Source organism: Ammodytes marinus, assembly GCF_949987685.1.
Source record: "Ammodytes marinus genome assembly, chromosome: 7".
Taxonomy (NCBI): domain Eukaryota; kingdom Metazoa; phylum Chordata; class Actinopteri; order Uranoscopiformes; family Ammodytidae; genus Ammodytes; species Ammodytes marinus.
The window spans coordinates 19,469,507-19,492,664 of record NC_137211.1 but is presented as its reverse complement, the minus strand read 5'-3'; the positions used below and the strand labels follow the sequence as shown (position 1 = coordinate 19,492,664).

General features: G+C 43.5%; 1 protein-coding gene across 8 annotated transcripts in view; it reads left to right on the top strand.

The window, feature by feature from the left end:
- LOC307253251 (ankyrin repeat and SAM domain-containing protein 1A) overlaps window positions 1–23,158 on the top strand; it is a gene marked incomplete at its 3' end in the record, with an annotated part of 62,520 nt that overhangs the window by 28,922 nt on the left and 10,440 nt on the right. For 4 of the 8 annotated variants that reach the window (XM_080031206.1, XM_080031209.1, XM_080031207.1 and 1 more), the window contains 4 exons: window positions 3,004–3,494; window positions 13,029–13,085; window positions 14,663–14,732; window positions 17,861–17,973. In XM_080031206.1, coding sequence (XP_079887332.1) covers window positions 3,004–3,494; window positions 13,029–13,085; window positions 14,663–14,732; window positions 17,861–17,973 — 731 coding nt within the window. The remainder of the gene's footprint in view (window positions 1–3,003; window positions 3,495–13,028; window positions 13,086–14,662; window positions 14,733–17,860; window positions 17,974–23,158) is intronic. The other 4 variants (XM_080031211.1, XM_080031210.1, XM_080031208.1 and 1 more) reach the window with 2 other exon arrangements.

The window sequence follows — 23,158 nt, the reverse complement described above, 5'->3', positions numbered from 1 at the left end:
GTTAAAACATTCAAATGGATATTCGAAAACAAGCAGCAATTGTATTTGTGGAACATGTTGTTGCCATATGACTCAAGAATAAGTGAGTCACTGACAACTTTCATTTCCTTTTCCCTTTTATATTGTTTCAAGTTGCAGTCTCCCTTTCCCATTTTTAAAGCCACAAAAACCACACGTTTGGTTTGGAATACAATTTTTGTGATTTTTCTCTTTTTTTATATTTTCACATCAGCTAGTTGTGGTTTTACATAAACCGAGACTGCTGGTTGAGCTTTCATTTTTTCTTCTGCTCGTGCTGATATTGTTTTCATTGTGACTGAGTCGGTCTGAGGTGCGATTTTTTTTTTTTTGTTTCCCCTGTGTGGACACTCGGGGACCAGACCTCAGCACTCTGAGGCAGGTGGGGAAGATAAATGTATGGCCAGTGATATCATCTGTCACAAACACATTGCTGTTCTCAGCAGGAATATTGTTTTTACACAACAGATTTCTGACTCTGTGTGGGGGTTTATCGGGGCTCCATGTGTGTAGTAGGTAACATCTTAAGATTCAACACAGATAATAGTAAACTTGCGAGTAAAGGAGCAATTTTATGTACCTTTTTGAGTACCTTTTTTAAAATGGCCAAGTGTATCCTTATCAACTCTTGCGGCTCATTGAGTTTTACAGTCATCCATTATTTTCTTCACACTGGATGTGCTCCTTTTAGTTCCCGCTCACTCCGGAAAGAACTCCTCTGTTCATCCAAAGCTTTGCTTCAGAAATGTTCAGTAGTTTGTGTTGTGGCTGTGAACAGCAGTGCCACAGATGGACATACCGAGGCTGAAGATGGAAAGCACCTGTGTGACTACAAAAGCATCTACAAAAGCCTACATATTACATGAGCAGTGAGCATAAAATCGATACCAGATTTCAGAATCACTGCTTTAACCAGATGTCAGTTTAAGGACCTTAGTTTGCATGTTCGGTGCCTTTTTACTCAATGTTCTCTTCTGTCCTATCATTTGTAAACCGTCTGATACGATAACAGGGAACTGTCAATCTAAGTACTGTATATGTTTTACTTGCTTCACTATGAATGTGGCCTTCAGTTCCAGACCTTCTACAGCACACGACTGTGTAAAGTCAAAATCCACAATCTTCTTAAAAACGAATCTACAATAAAAAAAGAGCCGAGTTTCCACAGGCAGGCGTGTGAATTGATTTTGGAACCATGGCGATGGTGGAGTGACAGCCTGCAGCGGCACTGCAGTTTGCAAAACAAACACATGACATTACCAGCAAGATATGGAGCTGTCGTTGCCAAATGAAAATGCACGTCCCACCTCTGTGTTGAGTGGTGACCTCACCCATCTGTAAGAGCTGCAGTAACATCAGGTTGTGTCTGGTTCTGCAATAGAGTAGCATGGGACAGGGGGGGTTGCAGAGGCCTCGGTAAGGGTTAACACCTTGACAGATTGTTGCAACCACATTGATGTGCTCATAGGGCGTTCACACTCCCCTAGCTGCCAAGTAGAGGGTGGGTGTCTGGCTGTGGTCCTGACATGTGCACGCAGTACACTCTCCCCCCACTTATAAACACACACAAACACTTCTCCTCCATGCTACAGTGTTTTGAAACTTGTGAACAGAGGGGGAATTCAGGGCGTTGTTTGGCACATTCCCTCGCCGCAAATTGCCCCTGAAACTTGGTAATGGGGGAGATTGTTGAGTTTTTAAGTGTCAAACAGTTGTGCGGATCACTTCCAACGTGTAGATATGGCTCCTTCGCAGCTAAACCCTTTTGATGTCGTCTGTCTTTGAAGTACATGTTGAGAGATGGATAGAGATAGCGGAGATAGCCGGCAGCAACTGGTTAGCGGCACGTTTTACCGAGACGCTTACGTGAAGGACGAAACAAAGTGTTGCAACAGGTCACTGCTTTCCCCTGTGGTGTCCCTGCCCCAGTTTCCCTGTCACCAAACACCCCGACCTTGTCACCCTGCTGGCAGAGATGGACCCCACACACACACACACACACACACACACACACACACACACACACACACACACACACACACACACACACACACACACACACTGCATACACACTCTTTCAACCATGTGTCACAGGGCTAATTATCAAGAGACTGGCTGCAGGAGGATAGAGGGCGATTCAAATTTCCATTCCTGAGCCACCATTAGGGTCTAGAATTAGAAGCTGGAAAACACAGGGGACTCACTGCTGGTCACATGGCAGACAACAACACGCATCGCTACAGGGCAAGAGAAGACGAGGAGAAAACAGCACGCCATGGACTGGTGATTTTTTCTAAAGTACTGTAGATGGGAAACGGGCTCTGTTGGGCTGATTTGATTTGTGGAAAAGAGGCTTAGGTGGCAGTAATTCCTCAGGGAGAGGGAGGAGGAAAATCTAATTGTTTTTAATTGCTCTTGCCATTAAGGAGTTGTTTTCTTTGGAGAAGGCAGCCGATGTAAGTTTCACCCCTCTCAGTAATAGCCTTCATGTTTGTCTTTTTTTCGTTTTTGTATATTGTTGTGTGTTTGTTGTGTCGTAATGCAAGTGTTCAGCTTCTGCAATAAGTATTTCTTCAGTGTTGTGTCAGCTTTTGAAAAGTGAACCTAACAGACAAGTGGGTCTCTGTGAGGGGAGGCCAGTCACAAAGATGACTTGTTTCAACAAAAAACAAGCTGTCAGGCACCAGCGGATACTCGTCATACGTCTGCAAAGCTGGGTTTGGAATTCTGTTATTTCTCCGGCCAACAAAAAGCCTTCTCCTCCTCCGTGCTCTTTCTCTCTCTGTCTACTCTCTCCTCCTTTTTCTCTCTCCGTCACTCCCGGTAGGAAACAATTACAGATCTGTTTTCTGGGGCCTGTGTGGGCGGTTTTCGTATTAGCCTTGCTCGAAGGGATCTGCCCCTCAGACAGAAGTTCTCTCTCAAGCAGTCGCAAACTCGCCTCTCTTTTCTTCACTGACTTTGTCCATCCCTCTTTCTCTCTAGACACCTCTGAGGATCAGGGAGCAGGTGTGCCGGAGCAGTTCACGGGCCTCCTTCACGGATCCTCCCCCGTATTCGACTGCCGTGAGGAACCCTTCAGGCTTCCAGGTGTTCCCCCATCCGGTCAGGGACAAGCGGAAACGAAAAAACCTGCCAAAGCAAAGGAGGAAGTAGCAGCAGCAGCAGTAGTAGCACCTGCGACACCACCACCTAGTCGTCCAAATATGGCCGCCATCCTGACAGACTGTGATCCCAAAGCCATTTACGCAACTGTGAACAAGGAGGCCAGGGACTCGAGCGGGTCCGTTAGAATGCGACCTCCAGGGGACCTGAAGCTGGCACGCAGCCTCTCCAAGTCTGACTCAGATTTGCTGGTGTCCCCTCCCAGCGAGGAGGAAGGAGGACTGGGAAACCGTAGCGAGTCGGTCTCGAACTGTAGCACTGGCAAGAAGAGGCTGGAGAAGTCTCCCTCGTTCACGTCAGAATGGGACGAGGTAAGTGTTTGGTCTCACACTACTACTTTGGACGTGAAGATCTGTTGATGCGTCTGTGTGTGCCCTTTGCTTATACTGTACAAACAAAGCAATACTGTTGAAACAACATGTCAATATTGACTAACGTGGTTTTTAAAGGTGTTTTGATATTTCCAAACGCAAAAGTTTCTTCAATAATTCAACTAAAAGATGTTTCACTAAAATACAGAAAAACTATTTTACTTATTTTCTTTAAAAAAAACAACTAAGAACAAAGTAAGAACATGAAAATGCACAAAACAAATGTAAAGTTATTGAAACGTAATTCAGTGCGAGTTATAGTTCAATATGAGGTCCTGCTACTATAATCCACATATTCATGGACACGCTCACGTTCCCACATAGGAATGTTAAGTCTCTTGTTTTCAGAAGCAGAGTTAAGGCACACATCCAAACACACAGCACAATCTATATGAGCAGATTGTTGTGCTGCAGCCACAAGACCATTGCCCACGACAAAATAAAATTGATTGAATAAAAAAAAACGCAGTACTATTGATGACTTGAGTAAACTTCCACAAAGACGCTTTGTCCTCGTTCCGTCTACTCAAAGCCCACCTGTTGTCCTGGGCGGGACGCTGTGCACTCTGCCATGTTTTGAATACAAACCTTTAGTGATACACAATGTCTGAGATGGAAATAGTTTTTACATAGCAACAGTGAACTAATTCAGATTAGTACAGTTCATTCCTTAATACATTTATTTTTGATGCTTACCAAAGGCTTCTATATTGAAAAATGTTCTTGGTCTTTAAACAGGTGTATTTTTTTTCTTCTCAACCCTCTCTTGTGTTTGTTATGGCGCTGGATATTCATTACTTATTTTGTCTGGGACGTAGATAAAGAGCTGAGTCGAGCGTCGGGGTGGGGGGGAGAGATTAGAGGAGACGAGAAGATGGGGGGGCTAAAAACAGGCTGAGGAGCGCGGGGAGTGAGACAGGAGACCGAGGGTTTGGAAACTTAGATTCAGAGAGAACTTACAAGCTGCAGTCAGATCTGTTCACTTCAGCGCCATCTCTTTCAAAAGGCTTCAGAAAGCAGCCGGGGTCGCTGTGGAGAAGACGCAATGCATCATCCAAACACAACATGCGAAGACATACCGCTGAACAAGTATAGGATTATTCCTATGCGAGGGGGGGGGGGGGAAAGGTTCTTAAAAATCCACTTTTTCCTGGTTCATTAGACTCTACTTGCCTCTCATAAGTAGTTTGCCATATTTTTTTTCTACACTATATTAATATTCATATACTGTGAGATTAGAGCGTTATGACGAAGACCGAGCAGAGGTATGTACAGTCACACAAGCCTGAGCAATTAACATGCTTTCCTCTTTATCCTCTTTCTCTTATTTTTTTTTCTACAACTATCCTCTTATTGTGAGCAGGATTAATGATACGTTCCAATAAGCCATTCACCAGTGGCTCGGTCGCTTCCCCTGGCATCGTCAATGATCTGCTCCTTTGCAGAACATGAGTCTCGTCTCACAACTTTCTTACCCCAGCGTATAGTCCACGAGAGAAGACTTGCACGTTGCAGTTCTGATGCCAGATGGAGCTAATCGCGAGGCTCAGATAGTGCTGCTTAATGCTTTGGTCTCCACAGCGCGGAGATCGTATTGCTGCCTAGTGTTCCTTGTACGTGACCCTCTCTCAGAACGGCCGCGGTTAGCTAAGATAACAGCGGCTCAGAAGGTCAATATCTTGGCTGCGATGGGCAGTCGCACTTTTTAGCTCACCTCACTTACCCCTGGACGAAGGAGGCATGAGAAATCTCGGCAAAGCTCTGACAGATTTTACTTCTTTTTATTAGTACCCAATAAATACGTTTTCTTACTGTGGTGAGCTGAGATTTAGTTTTTTTTGGACCAAAAGCTGAATTATGCGTTATGTTAGATTCATTTTATGTTGCAGACACATATAATGTTTATGACTTCATCACTAGACCTGGTCGAACGTTCATTTTCTCGAATTGGCTCACAAAGTTCAAAGCACTTTTCTAGCCTGAAGGCAAAGCACAGCACCTTTTTTCAGAATGGCTCCTTCTTTCTTGTGTACAGTTGGTGTAACCTTGTCTCGGGGAGGGGGAGGGGGGGGGGGGCATTTTATAGCTGTGCATACTACAAAGAAGGTATTTGCCTTGATGTGCCTTGATGTGCTTCAGCATTGGCCAGACGTTGGCGAGCATCGGCAGCATTACTTTAGTTTATGGTTTTGTCAGAGTGTGCCAAGGAGACACTTACTGAAAATTGAATAGTAGTATTTGACTAAAGTCGCTAACAAAATCTGACCTTCAGCACTCCTGTGACTGCATGCAGTGCATTCTATCATAGTGTGCGATACAAAGAAACACTTGTTTGACTTGCTCATTCTGCTGGTGTCTTGGGATTTCTGCTATTCTCGTATCATCATTACATTCATGGATACTGTAGTAACTAAAGGCCAACTGATAAAACAGTGTCACTATTTTATAGTTCCTTGAGAAGGGATATTTTTCAGCTGTTAAATGTCCTGCCTAGTAGGCCTACATGTTTTAGTCACAACTGTTAATCTACATATATTAATAGTTAATTATAGTAATTAAAGAGTATAGTAGTAGTGTACTGCTCCAAACAATTCATTATTATGTTTGTGTAACACATTTAAGGCTGCAAGTACATATTCTGTACATGCATGCATACAATTAATTAGTGATTTAGCCATTCATATTTTATTTTGACACTAATTATTTAGTCAATCAACGTCACAAATTACTGCACAACAACTTCTGGATACTACTGCTATTGATCTTGGGGAGCTCAAAATCATTTGGCAACCTATCGTCCAATAGTAAATATTATATTGCACAACAATTAACAAAGGATTTGGAATTTTTAAAATCTATTTTTAAACTTTTCCCAGACCCATACTAAGGTCTTTTTTTTTACAATTTAAAAAATCAGCGTTTGAGTGCTCTCTGGTGGACAAACTGCGTTACCTAAAACATTTAGGGATGTTTCTGTAAACACCAGCTCTCTCAAAAATAATAACCAATACCACATCCTTATGTTATCATAATTAATTACCTATTGCTTATTTAAATGCAGAATATCCAAACTTATTAATGATGGTATAGAGACATAGAGGAAAGTTACCACACAGCTCATGAGACATTTTGTGATCGCTCTGCAGAACATTGAAGTCCACTTGGGTAGTAATAAGGTCAATGAAAGGCCAACATTCTTAAGTGCTTGAATCTTCACGGTCAGGCAAGTGTACAGTCTTAATTATCCAGTTTAACGAACACCTCAAAGCCTTACGCTGCATCTGAGGGATGTGGCCCGGGAGAGAGGGTGACAGGATTATGGCAGGCATGACATTACTTGGTTCTTGGTGATTGCTGCTCTTCCCCCCCCAGCGGTGCCTTCAGAAGCAAGTTATAATCCTGCATAGCTCTTGCGTTGTCTTGTACCGGTGCCTCCAGTCTGCAGAGATGAACTGAGGTGACCGAGCTTGAGAATTGATCTTGTTATGAAAGAACTCAAGGCTGTAGAGGAGGAGGTACTACAAGTGTGCCCTCCCATGCGGCACTAAGGAACAGGTTGTATCATTGGCCCCTAAACCAAAAAGAGAATGTATCACCTAAAGAATATACCCCTTAGGCAATGGCCTCATTGTGTGTGTGTGTGTGTGTGTGTGTGTGTGTGTGTGTGTGTGTGTGTGTGTGTGTGTGTGTGTGTGTGTGTGTGTGTGTGTGTGTGTGTGTGTGTGTGTGTGTGTGTGTGTGTGTGTGTGTGTGTGTGTGTGTGTGTGTGTGTGTGTGTGTGTGTGTGTGTGTGTGTGTGTGTGTGTGTGTGTGTGTGTGTGTGTGTGCGTGCGGTGAACTGGCCAACTTCTTTAAAATCTTAAAGTAGGCTGCTGGCAACGAGCATCACAAATCAGCCTTTAATTATTCACTCATCATGGGAGTTCATTTTAGCCACACAATGACATTGCTTTGGGAGAACACTAACAATGCATCTGACCTTGAGAATGTATGATTTTGCTCAGTTGTCAGCATAGAATAAAAATGCCTTTCTCCTCCAGAGGCGTCCGCTAAGAAGTGCAGGTTCCTTGTCAATCTCCCTGTCAGAGTCTGTGTGTGTGTGTGTGTGTGTGTGTGTGTGTGTGTGTGTGTGTGTATATTTGAGCGTGAAGCCGCCTGTCAGATATCCCAATAGATCTCTCATTCACCCACAGCAGCTAGAATGAATTTGTAATGTACAAACCCTTAAGCCGCAGTGTACAAAATGTAAGCCCTCTACTGCAGGCGGCAGATTCCAGTGGTAACTTTACATTTTCCAATGGCAGTGATTGCATGATTTAGCATTCTCTGACTGACACCTTTTCCCAAATGAGATCATGTGTGTGTTTTTTTTATTCAGTTGATATAGTATTGATATGTTGTTTTATAAGAAGCCTTGGTTTCGGCGACCTGTTCTTGCAGTACCTTTTTAAATGAAATGTATTTTGTTTTACTTAGGAACCGTTGTTAATGTTAATGACCTCTCAGGCTTATTTTATCTTCTCACTCAAATACAAATTCAGACGCCTGGGAGTTTGGATGGAGGGAGACACTTCTTCTCCTTCCCCCTTTAAGGGAATAGGCCTGAATTTGCTCGGAGTGGAAATACTCACATTGCCGGTGTTAAGTGCATCGCAAATGAGCGCCGAGTGTGCGGGAACGGCTTTAAAGTTTGATTGGGCGTAACCCGGCCTGCACTCTCTTTAATGATGCCGGGAGCGTTCGCTGAAAATGAACAAACTCCCCATCTCTCTCTTCACCCTCTCTCTGCCCTATGTCACTCCATCTATAGTCTTTCCTTTGCTGTTCCTCTCTCTCTCTCTCTCTGAGATGCTGTGGCAGCAGCAGCCATCTTGCTGGTCACGACTGGCTGCTCTGGACTACTCTACTACTGAGCTGTGTGACAGCGTTTTGGCAAGGGGGGTCCCAGGACATTACCAAAGCCACCCTCTGATGCATTCACACACCCCTTTTTTTAAAACACCTTACTCCTTTTAAATCTGGTTTGCAAAATATAACTATTTTCGCACCCTCCTTCCTTTTCTCTTTCTATATCTGTCCCAATCTTTCAGCCCCCTCCTTTTCTCCACATGAGCAACACACACACAAACCATTGGATACACTGCCTCTGGTTTTTTAAGACAAGGAGATTTGACTTGCATGAGGTCTTGGCCTTTGCATCTCTCCATTTAAGGAGCTCCGTGTGTGTGTGTGTGTGTGTGTGTGTGTGTGTGTGTGTGTGTGTGTGTGTGTGTGTGTGTGTGTGTGTGTGTGTGTGTGTGTGTGTGTGTGTGTGTGTGTGTGTGTGTGTGTGTGTGTGTGTGTGTGTGTGTGTGTGTGTGTGTGTGTGTGTGTGTGTGTGTGTGTGTGTGTGTGTGTGTGTGTGTGTGTGTGTGTTTTTGTGCGCGCTGGTGTGTAAAGCTCATATGCAAATGCGGGTCGTTTTTGGTCCTTGGGATCAGACTGAAGATGACAATCCAGGGGGCACATTGTGTGGGCCAGCAGCAGACTGAGCTATACGCAGATGGGAGGAGAGACATAGACGTAGACAGACGGGAGAGGGGGCCGCCATCCTCCAGCCCCGTTTCTCTCTTAACTTCATTCGTCCATTGGCACTCCACAGATCCAGTAGCCACTATGAAACCAGCTTTTGTGAGTATTGATTCGGCTGCACCGGAGGCTCGTTAATCTTGTCTACCTGCTGTTAATGAATTGAATGGGGAAATAATTGGTGCTTGCTAGCATTCCTTTGAATATTATATTTCTTGTAAAGACTTTTAGCGTGCGCCGATTTGACCTATGTTGCTTTTATTTGTTGAATACAGCGCAATAGTTTACGGTGTGTGTGTTTTTTTTTGTGTTTGTGGCAAAGGCTCTCCCTCTCTTCTACTTTTTAAGTGTTTTCTTTTAGAAAGTTAATCCTCTGTCGCATTTCAAACTTTACTAAGGGCAATCCATGCCTCACTCCTGTCTCTTTTTTTCTTTTTTTTGCCTTCTTGTATTGCAATGTTTATGAACAGGAGATTTTGGCATGGCTTTTTAGTTCCTGTAAGGAGAAGAGTGGCGTCGCAGCTGGTAACTGAGAACCTGCTGAGATCAAACCTAACCGTGGGTGTGTGTGTCACGGCCCGGAGAGCCACAGGGGGGGGGGGGGGGGCTGAGACATGCTGCCACTTCTTTATTCTTCTTGTCTTTAGTCATTGGAGAGAAGAGCTGCCCCTTTCTGTTCTCACTTCTACAAAGGAATTCAGATGTGTTTTATTTATATTTCTACAAACTTTCTGTGGATAAGTTGGCAACGTTTTGAAGTTGTCTGGAATGGACGTTGTTCCTTAAAACACAAGTGGTGACATTGGGCTATTTCAGAAAGATGATGATGGGTCTGTGCTGACAGCGCTTTGTCCCACTGTGTGTGTGTGTGTGTGTGTGTGTGTGTGTGTGTGTGTGTGTGTGTGTGTGTGTGTGTGTGTGTGTGTGTGTGTGTGTGTGTGTGTGTGTGTGTGTGTGTGTGTGTGTGTGTGTGTGTGTGTGTGTGTGTGTGTGTGTGTGTGTGTGTGTGTGTGTGTGTGTGTGTGTGTGTGTGTGTGTGTGTGTGTGTGTGTGTGCGCGTGTGTGTTTGTGTGGCATTGAAGTGTTGGCACCTGCTCAAGACGATGGTGGTGTGCTATAGCTTCCCGTTGATGCCATTCACTAGTCAATAGTTCTCATCCAGCCCTTGTTAGAGTGTCAGCCAGCAGGCCAATTTCTTTAAGGACGGTGGTCCGGGCACACTCTCGCTGCACAAACCTTTTGTTTCACCAGGCGTCCTATAGCTCCCCCCCCCACCACCACCACCACCACCACCACCACCTCCGCCCCCTCACTCTGAGCCTTAGCAGAGTATTGTTCCAGATTCTCGAGGTTGATTATGAAAGAAGACTTTCGGTAAAAAAACAGCAGCAGTAGTGGTAGTCAGGTTATTCCAGAGCAGCGGTCCTGCAGTGAGAAGTAGTATGATGATAAATGTGTTTAATCCCACTCTGACCGTCTCTCATCGCGGCTAGCTCTTCAGCTGTTGACCCTGGAACCTCACCGCTGACTTCTGACCCTCCACATTGTCTCTCCTCCCTCATAGCCAGTCCCTCTCACAATGGACGCCTCTCCATTTCAGGTCTCTGTATTGATTTGAAAACTCCACATTTCTCTCTCTCTCTCTCTCTCCCTCTCTCTCTCTCTCTCTCTCTCTCTCCCCCCCCTCTTATTTATTTGCATGGCGCCGAGCTTCTTATTCCTCCGAGATGAAATTCAGAGGCCTTTTCTTGTTGTGAATGTGTTTTTACCTGGGCCGTGTGTTTGTCCCCTGATAAGGAGGATATATTTACCCAGCTCCAACACTTTATCACACCTGCTGCCTGCCACGGTACCTGCTTCTAAAATCTCTTTGGCCCAGATAGTATTCCCTTTTCTCATTATACTTGACAAGGGAAGCAGATACACCAAGACGGCATTGCAGCTGTGTGTGTGTTTTTGCATTCTTGCAATTCATTTGTTTGAATGAAAATGGTTGGACGCTGACCTTACCTATAGTCTGAGGGTGTTTTCAAATCAAACCCTGTCTGGATCTTTTTCTTTCTTCTTATACACACTGGTAGCCTGAGGCTGCTACAGATGCCGCAATGGGTTGTGCTGAACTTTAGAACCTCTGTTTCGATAGTTAAAAGTACACAGGCACGTCTTCTTTTTGCCTCCCTGCGAGCTCAAGATATAACTTGGCAGTCGAATTGCACGTCGAAGCGAGATCACAGCGCCGTATTGTCCCCCTTCTGCTAGTTGGCGAGGAGCGAGGCCACTGACAGCAGCTTTGTCCTCCCTTCAGCACATACAGACCTCAGGCCTGTTTTTGAGACGAGAGCAAATGAGCCCGTTCTCATTATCACAGGAACTACAGCAAGGTCTGTGCGCCTCTTACTTTACATATTGAATCCTTGATTAATACCAGTCCTGCTTTGTCCTGCTGAAACATAATAATTTAGCTCATGAGAGAAATATAAATTGAGATTTTGTAATGAATTAAAAACAGAAGAAAGAGACGCCTAGCTGAACACACTTGTAGTAGCCCATCGCCGCTGGAAAGGTATAAATTGTTTAGACATTGGAAACACAAATTATTAAATCAATATTTTCGATTGATTGGGACCACAATGTGGCAATATGAAATGGGTTCCTAGCAGTGAGGCAACTGGAGAGATTTGAGCTATACGATTCACTGGATTGTGTTACTGTTGTGGTCCCTCTCTTATTTGTTTTTACATTTGGACAGAGCTATTCTACCTTTTTTTTCCTATTTTCAGGCTTTGTGCTAAGCTACGTTACGTTACCCAGCTAGGGTTTTTACTGGGAGTTTTTTCTCAGCCGAGCTAAGGGTCTAAGGGCAGGGTGTCATACTGTATGGAATGTAAAGCCCACTGAGGTAAATGTCTATTTGTGATATTGAGCAATACAAATAAAACTGATTTGATTTTGATTCCATTCAATTTTATTTCTGTGCTACTACCAGCTGTAGTTTGGTCTGGCTGTGCGAGACTAGTGCGAACAGATGTGCAACTGATATTTATATTTTATTATATTTTTTCTCATTTAACTCCAGTTGAAGTACAGTTAGTGTATAAGTCTGGCTAAGGCAGAAACTGCAGGAAATGCAATTACTTGCAATTTTTTGTTGACCACTTCCTCAAAAGTAAGAGTCTTTTCGATTTGTTTACATCCGGTTTCATCATCATCTCCCTAAGACACTCTCGTATAAACAGTAGCCATATATTTTCTGCTGACTCATCTGGGTCTTTGCTCAGGTAGGAGGAAAGCCTGCCAATTACCCATCAATGTTTCCAGTTTAATGGCTGCCGTAGTGAACATGTGGTGCTGATGGATGGAGGTTATTTGTCGAGCTTGTGTGACTAATCCGCCATCTGGCCAATATGCAGTTTTCTAATCAACATTATGGAGAAAGTTGCATTGGTGCATATGTATTACTGAAATAATGGGATCCTGAGTCTGGCCTTTATCTCGCCACTCTTCTTACTTGCTAGAAATGCAGTGTTTTTCCCCTCAGGTGCTTAGGACAAATGTTCAACATAAAATAACATAGAAGTCAGTGTTAAACAGCATTATGTTTCTAGCACAGATACTGCAGCGATCAGGTTCCTTCATGGCTTGTGGATTCTTCATCCTCATCACTCACACTGATTCTTTAATGATTTATTCATTACAAACCCATTGCTTATGCACCAGACATAAACAGTTTTCCATTTGAAATTGTGCCTCATTTACATTCAGTTCAATATTTCCTGTATACCAACTGTGTAGGGGATCCTTGCACAAAGCGGGGTGATTCAAATCCTCTTGCCAGAGAATAGCTGGCACGTCCTATGTTGTTGCAAGGAAGGACGGAAAAAAACAAACCCCTAATTTTTCTCTTAGCAGAAACCACGGATCTCTCACGCCGCAAAACAACGAAGATCTAATTCCTTTGACAGCGTAAGACGTCCACCTTTAAATGAAATATCTCCTGGTTCCTATTTTGGGGGTTTGGCTCTGTCCTCTTCCGGGGCATTCTTTTCAAAAGTAGATGGGGATCCTTTCGCTTTTCATTTATTTCTTTATTTTAATGATATAATCTTGATGGTCATTCATTACTTCTTCTAAGCAAGTCTGGAAGCTTTAGTTCACTATTGAGTATACAGTCTGACAGGAGCAAACTTAAATATATTCAAAGTTAGATTGTCTGCCTCTGCCCCTCTAAACCACATTTCTCTTCCACTTATGTACCATTTTACTGCTAAATATCCACATACAGATTAATGATGAGAACCTTTAAAAATGTAGACTTTAGTCTCCTGATGGTACTTTATTGCCTCATAAAATGATACCAATGAGGACATATAACTTGTCTGGGGGCTTTTAAAGCAGCAGCAGCAGCTAGGACTTGTGCCCTGTATAGCCAGCACGGACAGGGCAGTCGCTTTCAGATAAAATATTTCCCCAAAAGGCACTATAAAGAAAACTACCTGACAGGTGTGACAGCAGCCACTGTCAGCCTCTACTTTTTCATTTTCTGCGCTGCCAGTGTCCATGCATACTTGGTCGGTTGGTTGAAAGGCAAAGCCGTATTTCTCTACTGCCGTGATAGGTGTAATATTGCAGCTTGATGGCCCTCTGCTACATACTTCAGTGCCCCTATATATATATATATATATATATGAATGCATTTGAAAGGAAATGACAGTATTCTGATTGTGCAAGTCCACAAGTGTATAACACGTGGACTTTGCTTGTAGACAGCTTCTTGGTAATGTCTGCATGCATTATTTTGGAGATGCATGAAATGAATGCACGAAAGAAAGAAAAAACATGGGAATCTGCTGGGTGTGTGTTTACCATTTCTTCCCAGGCTCTCAGTGTACTGAACTCCTTCTGTGCTTTGTATTAAGAGCCTCAGTTGACCCCCCCCCTCAAAAAAAAACCAAAACAACAACAGGTCATTGTTACCAGTGCTATTTGAGCAAACATGACACAGATAGTTCAATTTGCTACATAATATTTTATCTTGGACCTTTTTTTTTTATATTAATATAAATATGTGAAAAGCATGAATCACCTGACATTGTTTCTGTATCTTTTTTTCCTCTTATCTTGACTGCCTGGGCAAAACTTTTCCCTCCCGTTTTAGATGAGATTGTCTGTGTAAATCAGTATTGTTTTGGCTGCAGGCTAGCAGATCAGACGCAGCCACCTGCAGCCACGAGCCAATAGAAATGACTGTAATGCTGTGGCCATAAATGAGATATACAAAGGCAACCATCCATGCCCTTCAAACTCTTTATTTATGTGTTGTGATAAAAACCACAGTGACAGAATTTCCTCAATGCTAAAAGGTTGCCCTTAATGCTCTCATTTGCTTGTGTGGGGTGACTGTTACGTTTGGTGGTTTATTGTCTAAGGCATGGGGGGGTTCTCTGTATTTTTTGGTGGTGAGAGGTGGAGGTGAAACTGCTTTGGCTCTTCCAGGTTCTTATCTCTCTCTCTCTCCCTCTCTCCTCTGTTCCTTTCCCCAGATTGAGAAGATCATGACACTGATTGGCGCCGGCATTGATTTTTCCAGAGATCAGCAATATGCCACACCAGGTAGAGTACCATCATTACTGCCTTGTCACGCTGCTAGACTTTAATAAGAGTTCAACGGCAAGGAATCCAATGTGTTGTTATTCAAATTGAAAAGTGAGATATCGACGGCAGCTGAAAGTTTTGAGGGTAAACAACGGGCAAATTTGGTCATTTCTCTTTAGCTCTCGTTGCTGATTTATATCTGTTTTTACTCACCTGTGTAATTGATGTCACCACTGCTGCATTAATAATGCCTGAGATTTCAGTGGGCTGATTTAGAATGTGTTGGGTGCGATCATGTATATGGGTTTTATTGACACTGGAACCTCTGACAAATGTTGTCATGTTTTGGACACCGTACCTCATGCTTTGTACTCTAAAGTGCATACCTGCTTGGTTTATCTTTGCAATAATCGTTCAAATTATTCGATCTGTATCAGCGCCCTCAAGGGAAATCAAAAGGTGCTGCTTTAGCAGACATGAATGTCAATGTCAATGATGGAGGCAGGTCTGTTTTTAAATGAACGGAGAGGAATTGACATTGGCAGCTGCAAAGATAGAGAGTGGAAAGTCATTGGAATCATTTTGCTAGTCCTTATTTTAGGACAGTGATTGGCCAGACCAGGGCCTCTAAACCTACCTTAGAAGGTATGTAGAAGACACTCATTTAATAATTGCTGATAACGTAATAGCTGCCAATAATGTATTACATTTATGTAAAATAATGTACAGTAACACATTGTTTAATGTAACACAATAATGTATTTCATTATTGACAAAAAGTTGTTACCTTATTGGTTTCAATATGTTATCACATTATAGGCAAGTTACACAATTGGCTTCTTCAAAGAGTATTTCTAAGACCAAATTTCCTGAGATATGCTAGATGTAGCTTTTCGCTCTGTACTGTAATGTCTTTGAGTTCAGGCTTCTGTACCCGCTCTGCTGTTATTCTTAAGGCTTTTCAAAAGCCTGTCGTCAGGCTTGATAGATTATTCTATGGAGGATTGGGGGGGGGGGGACTGTCGCCGTAAACCCCGAACCATCGACTCGTTGCCTTCAGCTCTCACATTATTCACCTCCAGTTTACATGTTGCCAAAGCTGCATGCTAATATATTGAAGCAATGCAGCAGCACATCCACTGTGACTCTACAAAAAGTTTTTCTATCCTCCTATTTATTTTCCCTCTTGTTTGTTTGTTGCGCCCTGCACTGGAGGAGTGCACTGTTTAAATATTAACCAGTACGCATGTCAGGAGGGGATGAGCTCATTTGGCTTTGTGGACTTGAGGAAAGCTGAGACCACTGCAGTGAAGTATAGGCAGCGCCCCATCACGCCCTGGTCTTGAACATGATCGTGGTCCCTAGAAGGAATAGTTCTGCTCCAATCTTACAGCCGCCATGCCCGCTACTCTGTCTCAATGAAGCCGCTGTCAGCAAGACGTCAACAAGGGACTTCGCTGGAGAGATGTGACAAGCCCCTCCCCACTCTCTGGTTCAGTCCAGCAATTGCCTTTTACTCTGAGTGTGTTGACTGGAGAGCAATGACGTCTCCTGCTGATTGGCTCTGTGCCCGAGCGACCTCTTCTGCTTTTTATCCCCTTTTACTGAGCCACTCCTGCATTCGGGTGACGAAACTCCCAATAGAAAGTGCAAGTACCAAGAGGGGTGTGAGGTCCCATGGTCCGTTTATGAATCGGTAGTTCCTGCATACAAAAAGCGCATCCACCTGCAGTGTTTCAGAGAGAGAGAGAGAGGGAGAGTGGGGTAAACAGGGAGGGAGGGGCTGAGTGAAATGAGTGCAGAGAGTGTGAGAGAGAGAGAGGGGGTAAGGCACGAGAGAGGACTTGCAGGCAGCAGAATTATGAACAGCCAGGACAATAGCACGACTCCATCTCGGCATCTCAGTGGACTGAAGAGGACTGAAGAGGTTTTTTCTTCTTCCCCTCCCTCGGTTAGAAGTGACTGCTGCTGGAGGGACAGCTTTACCACAGCCGTGTCTGCAGAAGAGTTCATTCTGAGGACCAGCTATTACCAAAGTGCTCTTTGAAGTAGTTGATTGGATCCTAGACTGAGTGGATTTGTTCCCCCCTTTACACATTTCCAAGCTTCTGGAGGGACCGAACATGACGGATTATTGATGTGGGAATCTCGTCTAAAACAGGATTGGTTAGGACACGCGGTTGAGTGATGTGATGAGGTCATTAAGCAGTGGAAAATATGCTTTAAAATATGCATTTTAATGTTTAGGTTTTGATTTGCGTTTACTATTGTAAGTAACCAGCTTTCTTTATGTGTTTTAACTGTGGTTGAGATGCAGTAATCAAACTAAGAGTTCAAGGATAACTGCACCTATTATATGTGTCTGATAACTTTGCTTTGAAAGTTAGTTCAAATGAAACCACCCTATGTTCACATGAGTAGAGGCAGTCATTTGTCCTTGGCTCCTCGCGGTTCAGGCTGCTGACAGCTGTCAGTGTGGCTTTTATTCTCAATCAATCTCAGCTGGTGTCGGCAGTTTCACAGGACTATATGCTGAGTAGGTTGGGTCTGCGCATCAGGGATGAGCCTGTTTGGTAATTAACAGTCTCCTGCTTCATGACTTCAAGTTTCCAAAGAACTTTCCAAACTGCTGAATCACATTACCCTTTATGGAAAGAATTCCATCACTGATATGACCCCCTCCGAGTTTCTCCTCAACGCAAAACTGGGGATGTGACCAAATCAGCTGCAAGCTTTTGTTTTTGGACAGAACTGTTTTTCAAGTTGGATGTGTTTAATGAGGCAGGATCTAGTCAATGATAAATGTATTTTTGCCCATGTCCCTCGCTGACTATCATAGCTAGGACATTCACTGGATAATAGCTGGTATCTCCCACCAGCTTTCCCCCAACACTTCCATCCCCTCCTCCGCCCCTGAGACGAGGGGTTCTTTAACACCATCTTGTCTGACTGTGGTTCGGCCCCCGCTGCCCGGCGGGAGCTGACGGCCCGTCCACAGAGGACACTGTCTCCGCCGGCCTCCTGCTGCTGGTGCGCTCGGCTGTGCTGGCCCAGAATGATGTGGCAATGTCACGTCTCGTCCTCCTCGTGTCGCTGCTACCGCCTCAAAGGTTTCTCCCTGCTCAAGCGTTTCCCCCTGTCGGCAGGTGCTGCGGAGCGGCTGCTGGACCAGCCCGTGGGAGACTGGCTGGAGCATGTGGGGATGCCGCAGTACGAGAGCAAACTACTCCTCAACGGCTTTGACGACCTGCACTACATGGTGAGTACTTGACTTCTCTTTTTGAAAGGTGCCCTATCCAGCTTCAGGGGGGAGGGGGAGTTTGTTTACATTTGCGAGGCCTGCAGTAAGTTTATGAAACATACAGTATTTACTTGACGTGTATTAAATAATTCTACCATCATAAATCCAAAGTTTTCGGGTAGCTTTTGTAACTTCAAACAGTATTCCAATGATCCATTTTTTTCTGTGAGGAAAGTTTTTTTTTATTCAGTTATGAGAATATATCTGAGAAAATGACCACTTCTATAACACGCCCAAAGTTTACTCGACGTCATTGTAAAAGAGGGTCACCCCTCAATTGATCTTTCGAGGTTAAATAAAGGTTACAAACAAACAAACACAGTGTACCTTTAAGTTATGTCCTAATTGACCTTAGTGGATCATAATGCTCTTGACTTTTGTGTCCACTTTCTTGTGTTGTGTCTTTCACCACTGACTCCCACTTAACTCCAGCGTTTGTCTCTTTGAGCATTAATCCAATTGGTGCCAACCTCCATTAGCAGTGAGCTGATCCCATTAGCTTGGTCTGAGGTTCAATTAGCTGAAAATTCTGCAACAACCGCCACCCACTTTATCATGACTCTGACTTATTGCATTGTTATTATAGGAAGCGTTCATTCAGGGTGGATTCAGCACATTATTTGGTAAAACACATCACATCAAATGCCTCATGAAATTCACAATATGCACTTATTGTTACAATGACAGTCTCATTCTTGTAATAGGCTATTAGGTAGAGCATTTATTTTAGGTTTCCAAGCCCATTCAACTAGACAATATGTACTTTGATACGTGCTGTCAAACATTTTGTGTACACAGCAACCTTGATATCTTTCCACCTGGTTGCGTGTTGGATCAGGTGTGTGCTGCACTCTCAGGCTCTCAGTCTCCAGCTTAGGAGGCCGCTGTCTAACCTCTCACTTTTAGTTAGGGGTTAAGGCCGCCTGCCCGAGAAACAGCTGCCGCCCCAGCCAGAACGGAGCGGGGTCTCACTGAGTAATGGGAGGTTGTTGCCAAGCCGACAAGTTTTATAGAGCCCACAGCGTGTGACGCCACTAAGAGTTGGCTCCGTTGCTTTTTTTTGCCAGTGATGACGACTGGCTGGAGGAGAGAATGAGGCAACCCAGCTGGTATTTTGGAAATGAGACAGCCATCGTATGCGCTGAGACAAAAAACTCTTTCCTTCTCCAATTCAATGCACACCAGATTATTTCCTGGGTTTTGTTGAGCCATTTAGTAAAAAAGTTTTCCATTTCAAACACATAAGCACCAATGTTATAACTATTAAAAAAATATATATTTTGAGCCACAATTTCTGTTGCAGACTCAATACTGAATAGGAACAACTACATTTTACAACGGCAGGGTGACCCCTCTGAGGACAGGCATAGAGTTTGTGAAGGGGACAAATAGGACGACACATGCTGAATTAGATTGCCTGTGCCAGACATCACATGTTTGACAAATCTGCGGATTGCGTGTTACTTTGCCACCTGCTAGTTTGAGTAATTGTAGCTGCAAATGAACATAACGTTAAGCCACCTGTGTTGAAATCCTGCCAATGGCATTTTCATTTACAAAGCAATAGCATATTTATGCCCTTAGCACTTACTAAGTCATAGTGTTCCCCATGCAAGATATTTTCTTTCTTTTTGTTACCTTTTATCCAGCAGCAGGTTGTACCTTCAAATGAGTTTTCATGATCCAGCAGATGTTCTTCTCTTGCCTAAAAGGAGGACAATTTTGCCCGCGGATAAAGCGCAAGATCTCCAGAGCCTGAACAGGCTGAAGAAATTAATAAACTTAAGGGCAACTACCTCAAAGAAATACATAACAGCATTTGCAAGCTGAACACAACCCTTCAGTATTCAGTGATACCTGCATGAATAATCTATAATCTACTTTACATAACCTGAGAATAGAGGATTACTTCTTTTCACCCAGTGTCGTCAACGTCAATGTTAAATTCTGCGTTTGAAGTCTGTGAAGTTACTCTCGAGGTTTAATCCTCCTACTGTCTTTGAGTCTTTCACACTCTCCTTCGTCAGCCCCGAATTCTCTTCTTTTTTTTCGAAGCGGAAGGCTCTGAAGTTTTCTATCTTTCAACACGGCTTACAGATCGCTTGGTTTCCTGCAATCACTAGAGGGTTAAGGACAAAAGCTGTGATCTTTTTTAAATAGGATGTCCCCTCCCCTCAATGAATGGTGACCTTTCTTTTTTTTCAGATTCATAATTTGGTCTCAAATGGAAAAGAGACTTACCCTTACTTAATGTGCTCTAAAGCATAGAGGTATGGTAGTACAGGAACAAGCTGTTTCACTGTTGGCCTTATTACCAGATAGATATTTTTTCTTTTACTGTATTGCTTAGCCTTGAGGCATGGATTTATGGAGGCACAACATTTTAATAAATAAATTAGGAAGAATATGTTGATCTAGTTTGTCAGATCTTATGATCACAAACCCACACAAATATGCACCATTGCAAGGGAATCAATACAGCCATGGTACATCCTCCATAGTTTAGCTGTTACAATAATAGACAGTCAACAAGTAAAATGTGTGTGGATAAAAAAAAAGGCTTATCTCTGCCACCTTCAAATGGAAAAACGAGGGGTTGAGAACACAGCCTGTCAGTTGTAGTCAACATGCAGTGAGATCACCAATTAAACAGTTTTTTTTTCTGCCAGTCAGACTGCTGTGTGTGGTCTCTGTCTACCCTGCAGGCCTCGAGCTAGAATTGGATCAATAACAGCAGTGATTGTATTGTGGCGACACACCGAAGCAGAAGCAAAGCCTCTTCTGAAAGCAATTAGATGCTCTTTATCGATTGGCGGAGCAAATGTCCCGATGAGACGGGCCATTCACTTCTCCAGCCTGAGCCTGGCACTGACGAGTGGTAACACTTGTCCAAAACCAAACGTCGTAGTTTTTCTCTCATATCTACTTCAGAGCACGGCTTGTGCTGGCTGTACCGTCAGGTGGGACCGGGTCAGAAGTGCTGAGTTAGTTTGTATTCAAAGCGGTCACTGATGCGCTTATGCAGGGACACAACGTTTCTCTGAAGCTTGCAGTCGCAGAGCCAGCGAGAGAACAACACATTAACTTTAGGTTTCAAGTCAGTGGGAAAGGATAGATAGATAGATAGATAGATAGATAGATAGATAGATAGATAGATAGATAGATAGATAGATAGATAGATAGATAGATAGATAGATAGATAGATAGATAGATAGATAAATAAACAAAGTTTGTTTCCATCCAAAAGTTGCACCAAGGTGAGATAAAGATCTGCGATGCATATGTGCAGTCTCCATTCAACTGTTTCCTTTCTTCTAAATCTCCCCTTTTATCTGTCCTCCATTGTTACTTTCTGCCAGTAAATAAATGCAAATTGGTTAGGTTGGAAAGAGTCGATGCAACTAAAGCCTGCAGACAAATTGGATATTCAGTAATGGCTTGGTGCATTAGCGGCTAAAGGATTGGGAATGGATTAATAGATTTTTCCGTTGGGGGGGAATGTTGGTGATGTACTGTACATTTAGCAGCTTGAAAAACATTTGTTCGGGAACTACATGGGATAGACGGTTCATTAAAAACATGGTTGTATCACTTTTGCACCCATACTTTCCCAGTCTCCTCCTAGGCATATTTTAACAGGCCGTTCTGGTCTTGCGACAGCCTGTTTGAGAGAACAAACTATGAAATTGAACAAAGACTGTATCTTCAGCCTATATTGGTCCTATATATACCTCCTCCCAAAGAGCCGCCTATCACTGTATCTCCAGTGGGACAGTAATACAATGATCCATGCGCTGTGAAAGAGTTATTATCCACCCAGCTCTCCAAATAGTTTCAATCCTCCGCTGGAGAGGCAGTGAAGGAGCGGCGTGTTGCTGCTCAGAGATAATGGGCTTTGAGTTGTCGGTTTAGTGCGAGGCATTAAGAAAGGGAAAAGAGTTTTGTGCGTCATGATGTTTTTAGCTCAATATGAGCTGTAACGAGGCCTGCGCTTCACCTAGAGAGCACTCACTTTTCCCTTCACTTTTATTTTTACCTTCTTTCTTACCTTGTTTGTCTAACAAGGAGAATATACTTTATGTTCCTAATCCAATCTTACTCTGACAACTGTCACTTTCCCCCGGTTTTGGATACTAGACTACTTGATTGGTCTAGTGGGGAACGACCGTTTGCAATAGTCTTTCTTTATTTCTTTCCGTATCTTTTTCAAAATTCCCAAACTGCTTGTGTTAGCTTGCTCACCATGAATGTCCTATCATTGTTAGAACCGTACATCAGTGGCTTAATCAGCAGAACCGGGATGAACATTGTGATTCTACAAGCATTATTACGCGGATAACTCTGCAGTTTTTACCCTCGCTTGCGAGCCCACTCCTCCCCTCTGCTGCTCCTTTCCACACCTTGTTTGCATCCGAAGTGTCTGCATGTAAAACAGACAAATTTGTGAAATGTTACCTGCAGACAGCCGCTCTTCTATCCCCATTACTGCTGTGTGCGTGTGTGTGTTAGCACCATAGGGTTAACTTGACGTTCATATTATTGAGGAGTCATCTACGTGTGCCCTGGTTACAGTTTTCTTCCGAGGCAGCATCATAATACATTCGCGCATGAGATTCACTGCTAATAGTTGATGTGCAAGGTGGGGTTTTACACATTGGGTTGTTTTGATTTGATTTTCTGCTGCAGCCATCAGTTACAGTCAGCTATCGATGCGCTGGTATTCTACCCCCCCATCTCATATTGCTGACCACTATGCAGTTCTGACATTGATTGATTTCTCCATTATCCATTACCTGCCACACGGTCCCAAGGATCGTACTGTGTGTAACCAAAGACGTGGTTTAACCATTATTCACACACATCCCCGTCAGTCCCCTCCCCCCCACACACCAATATCTCATTTACAGGTTAATGGACAGGGCCCTCCTGAATACAGTCAGTAGGTCGGGTCCCAGGGAGGCCTTTCTAGATCTCCCTTAAGAGTCATTGACCTTTTTTTCACAATGGTAGCATTACTTAAGATCAATACTCAACCTGCCGCATAGACTCTTTTCATGGGAGACTTGTAGTAGCTGGCACCTTGGTTACAAAACAGTCTGTTTTTATTCATGGGACTCTTTAAAGCTCTGATGCAAACATGTTT